Genomic DNA, 12,460 nt, shown 5'->3' with positions numbered 1-12,460 from the left:
TTAGGTGTGGAAAGATATTGAACAAGTAATAAATCTTTGTATTAAAGACTAACTCTGTGTGCAGGTGACAGTTGACTACTTGTGTTCAGCATATTACACACAAGTTTTTTGGCTCTGCAGAAAACGTTTCCAACAGGCCATAGATTGCACGTAAAACATATTAAAAATTGTAAGCATCTTTGTTTTATTAGACAGAATCGTCTGCAAACAGTGTGGTACAGAGTGAACTTTGTCCTTCGAGTAAACTGTCTTAACAGTCATCACTTTTCTACTCGTATCCTTTTCTTTCACAATGTAGGCTCAGTGACTGTCAGGGGTTTGATACTGGTACAGACTGTCCGTAGTAGGACATTAGTTATGTAACAGGGCTTGAGTATCTGAAGCAACTTGGTGTTCCCTGGACGGTTGTTTACAGATTAAGCACTGTAAATGATATGTCACGCTTTCATCTGTTGTTCATAGTCAAAATTAACTTGGCAACCTATGACGTTTATGGTATAGGGTCAGTGTTGCTATAACACAAGATTGCTTTACCTATGGGGGTTCAATGTATGATAGCTGTAATGATGCTTCGTATTATTCAGAGTCATTTTGCACTTATTTTTATAGCTCTAATGCTGTACCCGTTTATGGAGATTGTGATCCCCGGAACACTGGTGCCATTCGCCTGAGGGGTGAGGTTCTCCGATGTAATTGATTGCAAAGGGAGGGGAGGCTTTTAACCCCCCTCCCCAAATAGATGCTTAGGCCCTGTGGAGAGGGTCCCCCAGGGCCATAGAAGGCTGGGGGAGCAAGGCCCCCCGCTCCCCCTTCCCCCAAAACAGCAGCGATTGGGTCTCCGGGGACCTTGAGAGGATTTGGGGGTGCTTGCCGCCCTCCTCCAAAAAAGAAAAATTGGCTCTGTTGATGGGGCCCTATGCTCCCTCCCCTTTAAAAACATAAATAAATCAATAAATTGGCACCAGGGTATAGGCTACCCGGGCATATAGAAGGCTCGGGGAGAGGGACAGCATCCCCTTCCTACATAAAATAAAATTGTTAGACCTGACATCCTTCGCATGGTATTTCCCCAAATATTTTGCTTTCACCCCTCCAGTTTCCTGACTACGTTTTTGTTGGCATTAGGACAGTCCTAATTGGTGCAGAGCAGCACTTTGATCTTAATGGTTGTGGCAAGAATGTCAGTTGTGAAAGGGACTATATTTGTGATTACAAATATTCAGCAAATAAAGCTACAGTTTTAAGTATTATGTGCAAATAATAATAAGCACTAGTCCAAAAATGCAAAATGAAATAGCTTTATCAGTACTTCTTGAAGCTTTCTTTTGGTACTTTTGGATCAGTGTACAACTGGCAGCTTAAGCTTTTGGCTGTTTTTTCCATCCTCAGTTTTTGATGTTTAACATATTATTCATTATTGTTTTGGATCACAAAGTCTTACATGTACTGAAGGAGGATTATAACTTCAAAGTTGTTCCAAACAGGGAGTCCCAAAATTTAGCTTGCCAGGACCCCATACATCCTTAAAATGTTCCTGCCTAACCATTTAATGCCTGCTACCAGTGTCCTGGGTCACACAACTGTGAATGGCTTTACTGTTGAGCTTTCTGTATTCCTCAAAGGCAGTAACAAAAAATGGTGGAGGTGTGTGCAGTACAGTACAGTACAGCCTGGATGACTGGGGGTGAAGCTGGTCCCTGCCCCACTTTCACTTCAAAGGGCTTGCCTCCAGCACACTCGAAGGACCCTGACACAAGCCTTTTGTAATCAGACTTCTTGGAGCACTGGCAGAGGAAGGGAAGGCCTTTCCAGGAGGAAATGTGCGGGTAGAATAGGAAATCGCCCTACTTCATAGACTTGCACCAGGCATAAATATTGACCCCTCATAACCCCTCTTCAGTATACTCCTGGACTGTGGAAGCCTTCAGAAGGACCGCCTTGACTCCGACGACTGCCCTGATCCCCCAGAGGACTGCCCTGCTGCTTGAACAACTGTCTTGCTGCTTGAAGGAGAGCTGGACCATCTCCTTAAACCCAGGACCACCAGAAGTGACACCAAGGGTTAGTTGGTTGGCTACAGGGATATAACAAGCTTCCGAGTCCTCGAACCCTGCACCTGGCCATGGCTGGAGTGAGTCCTAACCCCCCATCCCCCCAGTGGTGCTGCCCAGGTCCTGGACCCTTGGAAGTGGTGTTAGAGCTGCTGCGTCCGCCTAACCCAAAACTATTTTGCAACTTAAAAAATTTTTTCTAAATACTTCCTGGATAACTGACAGAATTCCAGGACCTACTTGCCAGCCGATCCACCCAAGGTTCATCGCTGGATAGCCTGACTTTGCTGTAACTCCAGCTATGTTCTTCTCAGCAACAGCGATTCCTTTTCAGCTGGACCTCTTAGCGACAGTATCAGGCCTCGTGGAGCCGTCTTTGCCCACAGACTGCAGCTTCGTCCTGCTTGAGGTTTTTGACTGCCAAAACGTTGTCCATGTCCGAAGGTAAACATCTTCACTGGGCTCCACAGCGACCCGCACCCCATCTATTGCGACGACCTCCTCTGTCTGGAAATCCAGATTTTCTCTATCTAAGTTTGACATAATCGTGGACAGCTTCACCCAGCGGGTCCCTGGCGACAACAATACCTTGGACACAGCCTGCTGAACTCTCCCTACTCCTGGACTTAACGTTATAGTAAGGTGAAAATGTGAGTTAAAACATACCCTTTTAAACAAATAAAACCACTGCAATTCACCAATAATAGTTATCTCAAGTAACTATAACCTGTGCCTTCGCCTATCATTGCTAATTTCCTCCCATATTACATCACTTATGATATGTTCCATGGCATCATTGATAACATTCTTGTGAAGCAATGCAATTGAAGTGCAAATGATAGCCTCATAAGAAGACATGTTCAGCGAATGCAAAAACCTATAGAGCGTTTGAGCTGAACAATGAAGGATGGATTGGAATGAATGGAGACTAGTCCAGGAAAATCAATATAAACAGGCAAGCAGTACAGATGAGATAAAATGAAGTCTGCTAAAGTAGTTTGAGATATAAATGATAGTGCAAGACATATTTTTGTAATGTTCGATAATTAGTCGTGGCAAGACCCGGGCTGATCTGATTTGGATCCCATTGATAGCATGCAATAGTAGTTAAAAAATTATACTCCGAAGTAATATAGTACTTGATGGAGATGATGCCCCATACCAGGAAAAGATTGAGTATGTTTCCTGTATTGATTGAAGATAAGTTAAAGAGATGCTATTTTGGTCTGAACTACATTAAAAGAGACCAGCCTTACAGGATTAGAGTGTAAGAGAAATTCTAGATGCTTTATATAAAATGTTAGCAAAAATCAAGTGAATTGATAAATTACCAATTGGATGTTGTATAGTTTTTACAGTAATGGGACGATAATAACGTTCTGTGCACACTGCAGAAAAAGATGAGAATCCTTTCAATGAACAAGAACAGTTTTCACAGTAGATGCAGTTCTGAAATCATTAAGTGTCATCAAAGATATAGTGATTGAAATAAAAAAGGGGCAAGTGGAGTAAGGATGTCAACTGTATCAGAAAAAGGGCGTACAGGACAGGTCCTAGAAAACAGGTAAGATTTGCATGAGAGCATAGTAGGAGTTCAGGCAGCCCTGCAAAACCTCTGACACTTTATAGTACATTTCACACGACATTGGTTGCCGTAGAGTATTTCCACACTGAAGCGATACAATGCTAGCTAAGCCACAACTGTCTGTGTGCTGGCTTACAAGTGTCACCAAGATTAACAGTAGTGGCTTTGGACAGAATTTGCAATAATGACTTGAGTCTGAAATTATTTATGAATTTGAAGTTTCCTGTCTCAACTATATTCTTGATATGTCACACTTAAAGCTTGTTTGGTGCATAGGCTCAGATTAAAAATTCTGAAAGGCTCGAACCTAAAATGATGGTTCAAGAATGCTACAATGTGTCGTGTTGTCCTCTTAAGCCCTATCTACAGGGATGGAATTATTAGAGCCGCCTGACACCAAGCACTGGGGAAGTTTATTAGTCCAGTCGTTTGTCCAGTTGTCTGATCAATTAGATGGATTTGCTTCTCTTCTCTTGTAGGAAAGGTCAGTCTACAGGGACTGGTGCTTGATCCTGTATAGAATCCGCTGCCCCCCCCCCCCCCCCCGCCACCCCAATAATTAGGTTTTCAACTTCTTCCTGAATCTCTGGTCGGTTATGTGGTCTCGGAGTAGCTGGATTACTGTGTTCCAGGTTTGTGCACCTCGATCATTTAAGCTTCTTCCTTCGTGTTTATTTGCCTCACCTTTTTTGTTTCTGAATTTTGGCCTCTAACATCTAGGATTAGTCACAGTTTCTTCGTCTGTTAGTATTGTAAAAGCAGCATAGACCAACGACACCCTCTTCATTGAACCACGAGCGGGTTATTAACACACAGTGACCAGCTGAATAATCCCAGGGTCTTTACACCATAAACAACAAAGAGAATACCAGAGACCAAGTAGATCTTCCAACAAGCTATACAAATTAAGGATGCTGGATAAATACATGTGGAATATACTCCTGTCTTTAAATGGCTGAAGAACGAATGCATTGGCCATTGATGTAAGAGGTACAAAAAAGGGGCAAGTGAAGTTGATACCCACTGGAATGCTTGAATCGTGCTCAAACTGCTGCTGTCACCATAGAACCTTCTTTTTCAGTCTGTTGCGGTTTTGAAGTATCAGTGTAATCATGTTTTTAAAACAAACTTTGTAATGGCATTATTTAACATCTGTTTTAAAATTGGAAAGTTCAAAGTTCGAATTCCTTGGATTGAAAGTAAAAAACCTCTTTGATATTTAGGGATTACAAGCATGACGAAACTTAACATGTTTTTGCATTGTGAGATTTCATAAACACTGTTACTACGCAGCGCTTCTGTAATAACACATGGATGTTTTCCTTTGCAGAGACAAAGGCATGAATTTCATTGTTGGAAAGGACTGGAGAGACCTTTTCGATGTTGTAATCGTGCAGGCCGACAAACCAAACTTCTTCAACGATAAACGAAGGTAAATATCCAATGGCTAAAGAGGTTTGTTTTTACAAGGTGGAACCAGAAGTGGGTGCTGAAATGACTATGCTCCTAATCTGTCACTCCTGAGATTATGGCATTGAAATAATCTAAGCGGATCCAATATTCCTGGGAAGCTATGAAATGGATGGATGGATGGATATTTTAATGGCTATTCTAGTTATTGGCATGCTGAGGAAAATATTTTGATGCGAGGATTGCTTGGATTAATCTCAACCGTTAGTAATTACTCTTGCAATCCAGTCCATCGTCTTCTGCTTTACTTTTTTTGCCCACCATACCTCCTCAGATAGGAATCAGTATTGGCAATTGGCCATGGTCCTTGTCCAATAGGAATAGTCCAGAACAAACTGCAGGTCAGACTCTCTCTAAACAGGAGCACATGAAAACCAGATCCGTTTCGGCCTATTTGGGCCTCGTCAGTAGGGTACAGGTTGAGTCCTATGGTACAGTGAGCTCAGGAACACATCTAGCGTTACAACAAACAAATGATGGACGGAATGCTGACAATGCATACATTCTCCCCCAGTCAAGAGATCTGCGTTAAATCCATCGTTCTTTTGCCCACTACACCACCCCAGTTTAGACATGGCCATATGCAAATCAGTCTTGACCCTGTGCCTCATGGGAACAGTCCAGCCCTAACTGCCAAGCCATGTCTTCCCTGGACCGGAATCAAGCATCCTAGGACCGGTTTCTGGCTATCAGCCGTCATCAGCCAGGATAGCTCGACTCCAGTGGCGTAGTGAGCACGGGTCCCACGTCTGGGAATACCCATCCCACTCAGGGCGAAAAGCGTTACAACAAACAAATGATGGACGGAATGCTGACAATGCATACATTCTCCCCCAGTCAAGAGATCTGGGTTAAATCCATCGTTCTTTTGCCCACTACACCACCCCAGTTTAGACATGGCCATATGCAAATCAGTCTTGACCCTGTGCCTCATGGGAACAGTCCAGCCCTAACTGCCAAGCCATGTCTTCCCTGGACCGGAATCAAGCATCCTAGGACCGGTTTCTGGCTATCAGCCGTCATCAGCCAGGATAGCTTGACTCCAGTGGCGTAGTGAGCACGGGTCCCACGTCTGGGAATACCCATCCCACTCAGGGCGAAAAGCGTTACAACAAACAAATGATGGACGGAATGCTGACAATGCATACATTCTCCCCCAGTCAAGAGATCTGGGTTAAATCCATCGTTCTTTTGCCCACTACACCACCCCAGTTTAGACATGGCCATATGCAAATCAGTCTTGACCCTGTGCCTCATGGGAACAGTCCAGCCCTATCTGCCAAGCCATGTCTTCCCTGGACCGGAATCAAGCATCCTAGGGGAGAATGTCTGCATTGTCAGCATTCCGTCCATCATTTGTTTGTTGTAACGCTTTTCGCCCTAAGTGGGATGGGTATTCCCAGACGTGGGACCCGTGCTCACTACGCCACTGGAGTCAAGCTATCCTGGCTGATGACGGCTGATAGCCAGAAACCAGTCCTAGGATGCTTGATTCCGGTCCAGGGAAGACATGGCTTGGCAGTTCGGGCTGGACTGTTCCCATGAGGCACAGGGTCAAGACTGATTTGCATATGGCCATGTCTAAACTGGGGTGGCGTAGTGGACAAAAGAACGATGGATTTAACCCAGATCTCTTGACTGGGGGAGAATGTCTGCATTGTCAGCATTCCGTCCATCATTTGTTTGTTGTAACGCTTTTTGCCCTAAGTGGGATGGGTATTCCCAGACGTGGGACCCGTGCTCACTACGCCACTGGAGTCAAGCTATCCTGGCTGATGACGGCTGATAGCCAGAAACCGGTCCTAGGATGCTTGATTCCGGTCCAGGGAAGACATGGCTTGGCAGTTCGGGCTGGACTGTTCCCATGAGGCACAGGGTCAAGACTGATTTGCATATGGCCATGTCTAAACTGGGGTGGCGTAGTGGACAAAAGAACGATGGATTTAACCCAGATCTCTTGACTGGGGGAGAATGTCTGCATTGTCAGCATTCCGTCCATCATTTGTTTGTTGTAACGCTTTTTGCCCTAAGTGGGATGGGTATTCCCAGACGTGGGACCCGTGCTCACTACGCCACTGGAGTCAAGCTATCCTGGCTGATGACGGCTGATAGCCAGAAACCGGTCCTAGGATGCTTGATTCCGGTCCAGGGAAGACATGGCTTGGCAGTTCGGGCTGGACTGTTCCCATGAGGCACAGGGTCAAGACTGATTTGCATATGGCCATGTCTAAACTGGGGTGGCGTAGTGGACAAAAGAACGATGGATTTAACCCAGATCTCTTGACTGGGGGAGAATGTCTGCATTGTCAGCATTCCGTCCATCATTTGTTTGTTGTAACGCAGGAACACATCTAGGCACACCCATTTGACCTAGGACATCGCACTGAGGAAAACAAATTAGTGATGGATGGATTGTCTGAATGAATCTCAGCTACTGGTAAATACTCTGAGCTTCAGCCCAGTTAATTGTTTCTTACCTACTGTGGCACCTCAGAAACCAGCCAGCAAATCAGCTTTGGTCCTGCTCCAGTAGGAACAGTCCAGCCTGGACTGTCCCATCAGGTTACCTACATTTTCTTAATCATTGAGCTGCAGCATTCTGTGAAGTGTTGTTGCCTTTAAAAAAATGAGTCCAATAATGTACATGGTATTTTAAAGTGGCATCTGTTATGGGATTTTAAATAATTTTGTAAATAGATGTTTTAACTTATACAAGAAGTTATATGTTTAGGTTTATATCCATTTTATTAGTTTTAAAAATAAACATTACAACAGCATCTCACCTACATCCACTGGCCAGTGAGGGACAATGGGAGACAAGAAGAGGAGGGAGAAAGTGACTGGGAAAGGGAGGGGGAGTATATGTAGAAGAGGGAAAGGGGGATCCGGAGGGCAGATAAGGCCTGCTCGACAACCACCAATAAAGAGGGCATTCACAATGCTTGAGACGTGAGTTAGGAGTGGGTAAGAAGTCCACACAGTGCTGTCTCATTCAGCATATTGCTCTGTGGGAGTGAGGCGTAGTATGTGCAAGTATGCGGGGCATGTTAATTCCCTGAATTTGTGGGGGAGGAATTTTTAAAAAGGGACCCAGACCATATCAAATTGTGGCATCTTCTGGTCAACCACCGCCATCAATTTTTCAATGCTAAAAATTTCCCATAGCTTATATAGCCAGTTGAGTTGTGTAGGTGTTTTTGCTGTTCCCTAACGCAACAATATGACTTGTTTGGCTGTGCAAAGGGCCAAGGTAATAGTTCGTCCCTTCGCCGATCTCAAAGGGTAAGTCAGGGCGTTAGGAAGGCCTAGGAATATATAGCTGGGAATCTGTAGGAGATCAGTATTTTACATCTTATTAATGGCGGCTAGGACCTCAGCCCAGTATTGCTGCAGTTTGGGGCAGTGCCAGAGGAAATGTGTCAGTGTGCCGGCATTCTCTCCAACAGTTTGCATCCCTGCCCTGCTTCCACTTTTAATACCAGTAGTATGCAAGCTTAGGGGTAAAAGGAAGTTAACATTCCAATTACCATTGTTGCTGTGATGCTGATTTGGTGTGGGACAGTGGGGCATTGAGAAAGGAATAGATATCGGATAGAAGGCACTTCTCTGTGTACCGGGTGAGTAGTCAATTTGCGAATGGCAGGAGGGGTTGACTAGTGTGTGGACGTATGGGCGGTTGTGTTACTTAATGACTGATCACTACATATTGACAGTGTGCGGTGAGGGGGGATATCATAGCTAAGGCGGATCTGGGCAAAATCCATCAGCCCATCCTGACCAAAAATGTTGCTTATTCTTTTACAGTTGGCATTTGCAAAATGGCAGCAGGCTATCTCCTGATATGAAGGTGCAAAGTCAGGGTTCCCTATTATCAGAGTTTGGGGGTGAGATGCGGGTGGATAGTTCCCTTGATATTTGCACGTACCCATCGTCGCCCTGAGCATAGGGGAAATATACACCCCGGGTGGCCTATGGTGTTTGAGCAGCTATGGCACCTTCCAGATATGGTTCCCGGGTACTGCCTGATCTATAAAGCACCAGTACTTCTCCGTATGAGGTCTAGCCCACTCCACTAAATAACGGGGCTGCACCACCTGACAGTATCCTGTGAAATGTGGAATGCCCAGCTCACTCGCTGCTGAACTGTGTGACAGTTTTTTCGCCATGCTGGCCTCTTTACCCGCCATATGTAGTCCTCGATAAGGTGGTGCAATTTGCTCAGTGTGTATGCAGGGGACGCTGCAATGGCAGCGTCTGCTTGACATAAAGTATCCTATTCCGTTGGATACGCCCTCTGGCAGCCAAGGGGAGGGCGTAACCTTTCCAAGAAAGGAGATCAGAGGGAGCAGTGGATAGGAGCACTGCATAGTTACTGTCTTCGGTGTGTGCTGGTTTAGAGTGAATGTTAAGGCCCAGATATACAACCCCTTGGGCGTGCCTGGTAAATGGGAAGATGCGCATGAGTCAGTTAGTCAGTCTTTGGAACAGTAAGATTAAGTGTATGTGATTCCTGAATGCTGGCATTCAAACCTGATGCTTTTCCAAGTGCCTCTAACCTCTAACTCTTTCATTAGTAGGGATAGAGAATTAATCGTGTGTGTGGGCAAGCATAACATCATCCACATATAGGGCAAGCTTGTGTTCTTCACCCCATGCATATACCTGTGATAGTTGGATTCATGCGGATTCTTTCTGCAAATGGCAGCATGTAAAGGGCAAAGAGAAGTATGGACAGGGGCTGCCCTGGCAGGTGCCTCAAGCGGTGCTGAAGAGTTGCGACATCAGGGCATTGACCCTAACTTTCGCCGTGAGGTCTTTATAGCTGCACTAGATTCAGCGATGGAACCACTGCCCGAAGGCCGATTTTACTGAGCACCTATTGAAGTTATGGTCAGTGCACTAGGTCAAATGCCTTCTTGGCTTTGACTGATAACAGAAGGGATAGTATACAGGAGTGCTGGATTTTTTTTTCTAGGAGGTGGCCGCGGCGTTTGGTGTTATTACTGCAGCCTCTCTTGGGTATGAACCCAGCCTGGTCAGGATCCACCAGAGTCTACATGTATGGGGCAAGGCTGGCTGCCAGGATGATAGTAAAGATCTTGGCGTCAACATTTAATGAAGAAATCGTTCAGTAGGAGGAACAGAATACAGGGTCTTCACCCTCTTTTGGGATTACTGAAATGTTTTCATGGTGTCTGAGAGGTTACCGGTCATGCTGAATGAGTTGTAAAGGCACATAAGGAGAGGAGTTAGGAGTGCTGCAAATATTTTATAAAATACAGACGTGTAACTTTCATAGCCCTGGGCTTTGCCTGGTTGCAGTCGGCTTATAATCTCAAGCACCTCCTCATTGTGAATGTCCCTGTCTAGTTTCGAGGAGTCATCTTTAGGGATACTGTCCAAGAGGACCTGTGCCAAGAAGGACTCTGCATCCTCCCTCTCAAGGGCCTTAGCTGAAAATAAAGTGGCACAGAAGTGTTGAAAGGCCTGGGCAATTTGCTCGTCTTGGTGTCTGGCGCCTTGCGGTTACTCAATTTAAGCCACTCATCGTTTAAAGGCCTTAGCCCATAGGCAGTGAGCCACTAGGCGGCCCGCTTTGTTGCCCTCTGCATAATATTTTTGCTTAGTACACCGAAGGACATACTCCACCCTGTCCATATCTAGTGCCTAAAGTTGTTTACGCAAGGCAGGCAGATCTGCTTGTTCTTTCTATCCCTATTGAGTCAAGCGGCGATAGCTATAAGGCGGCCCAAATCATTGCCTTCCAAGTGCCCCATAACAAAGCTATGGATGTGTCGGGCGTGTCATTGATGTCTAAAAAGGTGTGAATGGCTTCATTGACCTCAGATATGGTTGATTCGTATGTCAAGAGTTTGTGTTTGAGGTGCCAAGTGCGGTGTGGAGGTGTGAAGCCTGGCAAGTAAAGCGTGATGCAGACAGGAGAATTATTTGAAAGGGTAGCCAAATGTATTGTCACAGTCATGGTGGCTGCAGAGAGGCACGGGGATGTATAGAAGAACTCTATCCTGGTGTATGTCTGATGGGCTGCTTAGAAGTCATAATCCCTCATTGTGGGATGTCGCGTGCACCATATGTCCTTTAGCCCATAGTTCGCTAACCTTTGGAGGCCCGGCAATGTAAGAGCACCTGCCTGTCCTACACTTTGGAGCCAGGGACCAGGATAGGTCTCCCCTCCACCCCCCCCCCCCCCCCCCCCCCCCCCATGTCCCAATAAGGACGTCCGCATCAGTGGTAGCCATCACCCGTCTCACGGTGTCAAGGATGAAGGCCTCCTGGTGTTCCTTTGGGGAATATATATTACCTAGTGTAAACATGTAGATCTTCATGGCAATGCGCAGGGACAGGAGCATCCCAGGTATTTCCGCCTGTGTCTGCATTACTTTTACCAGAAAGTGTGGGGCCAGTAAGGCCACTGCCCATGCTTTCTTCCCCTTGCAGGATGGAAGAATACGGCAATCGAACCATCGGGATCGCAAGCACCTCCAGTCTGCTTTAAGGAGATGTGTTTATCGAAAAATGCAGATATTACCAAGGACATCTTAAGGATTTTGGGGGCCCCGGGCCAAACCTATTTTGGGGGCCCCCTACGCGGAACAATTCTTGAAAGCCCTCTTCTTTGGCCTGCCCAGGACCTGGCCCAATCTTGGATCAAACAGTGTTTCTCATCACCAGAGAAGCAGAAAGACAATTGGTGTAAACAAGCCTGCTGCATGTGGTGCGTGTTGCAGTGGACTGGTGTTTCACCTTTTTGACCTGTACATATGGAGGATACTTTTTTGTTTACTCAACTTTGGTTCCTGCTCCTTGAGGAGCAGGGACACTGATTCAAGTGGTACTAGCCTGGTACCCACCAGCTTCTTCATGTTGACAGTGCAGTCATGGAGGGAGCAAATGATGCCGCTCTGCACTGCACAATGGCAAATAGTCTATTCTCCAGAAAAGCAGAAAGACTTTTGGTCCGACCAAGCCTTATATCTACCATGTGTGTTGTACTTAGTCTGTCATCACCATTTGGGCATACAGTGCTGATGGGGGGGATTTATTTACTGCACAGCCTGTGCTGTGTGAGAGAGGTATTCTGACTCAGGAGGCAGCAAGCTGTGATTGAAACGAGTGTTAGTAGCGTCACAAGGACGATGCAATCACAGAGGAAGCACACAGTGACTATCTTCACTTTACAGAGTTGGCACATGCTGAATTAAGATGGAGGACTGGGCAGTTGGATTGGGCATATGCACACCTAAAGGTTAGAGTGCTTGTTGAATATATACAGATCAAGCAGGTATTTTCCTTTAATCCTCTCTCTCAGGCAGGGGGGAGCTGACCAGACAGC

General features: G+C 45.7%; 1 protein-coding gene across 2 annotated transcripts in view; it reads left to right on the top strand.

The window, feature by feature from the left end:
* The window catches only part of NT5DC3 (5'-nucleotidase domain containing 3), a 402,542-nt gene that overhangs the window by 236,016 nt on the left and 154,066 nt on the right, over positions 1–12,460 (top strand). For both annotated transcript variants that reach the window (XM_085653247.1, XM_085653246.1), the window contains exon 9: positions 4,967–5,068. In XM_085653247.1, coding sequence (XP_085509373.1) covers positions 4,967–5,068 — 102 coding nt within the window. The remainder of the gene's footprint in view (positions 1–4,966; positions 5,069–12,460) is intronic.

Source organism: Triturus cristatus, chromosome 4_1 (assembly GCF_964204655.1).
Source record: "Triturus cristatus chromosome 4_1, aTriCri1.1, whole genome shotgun sequence".
In the NCBI taxonomy this organism is placed as follows: domain Eukaryota; kingdom Metazoa; phylum Chordata; class Amphibia; order Caudata; family Salamandridae; genus Triturus; species Triturus cristatus.
This window is presented reverse-complemented; position numbering and strand designations above follow the sequence as displayed.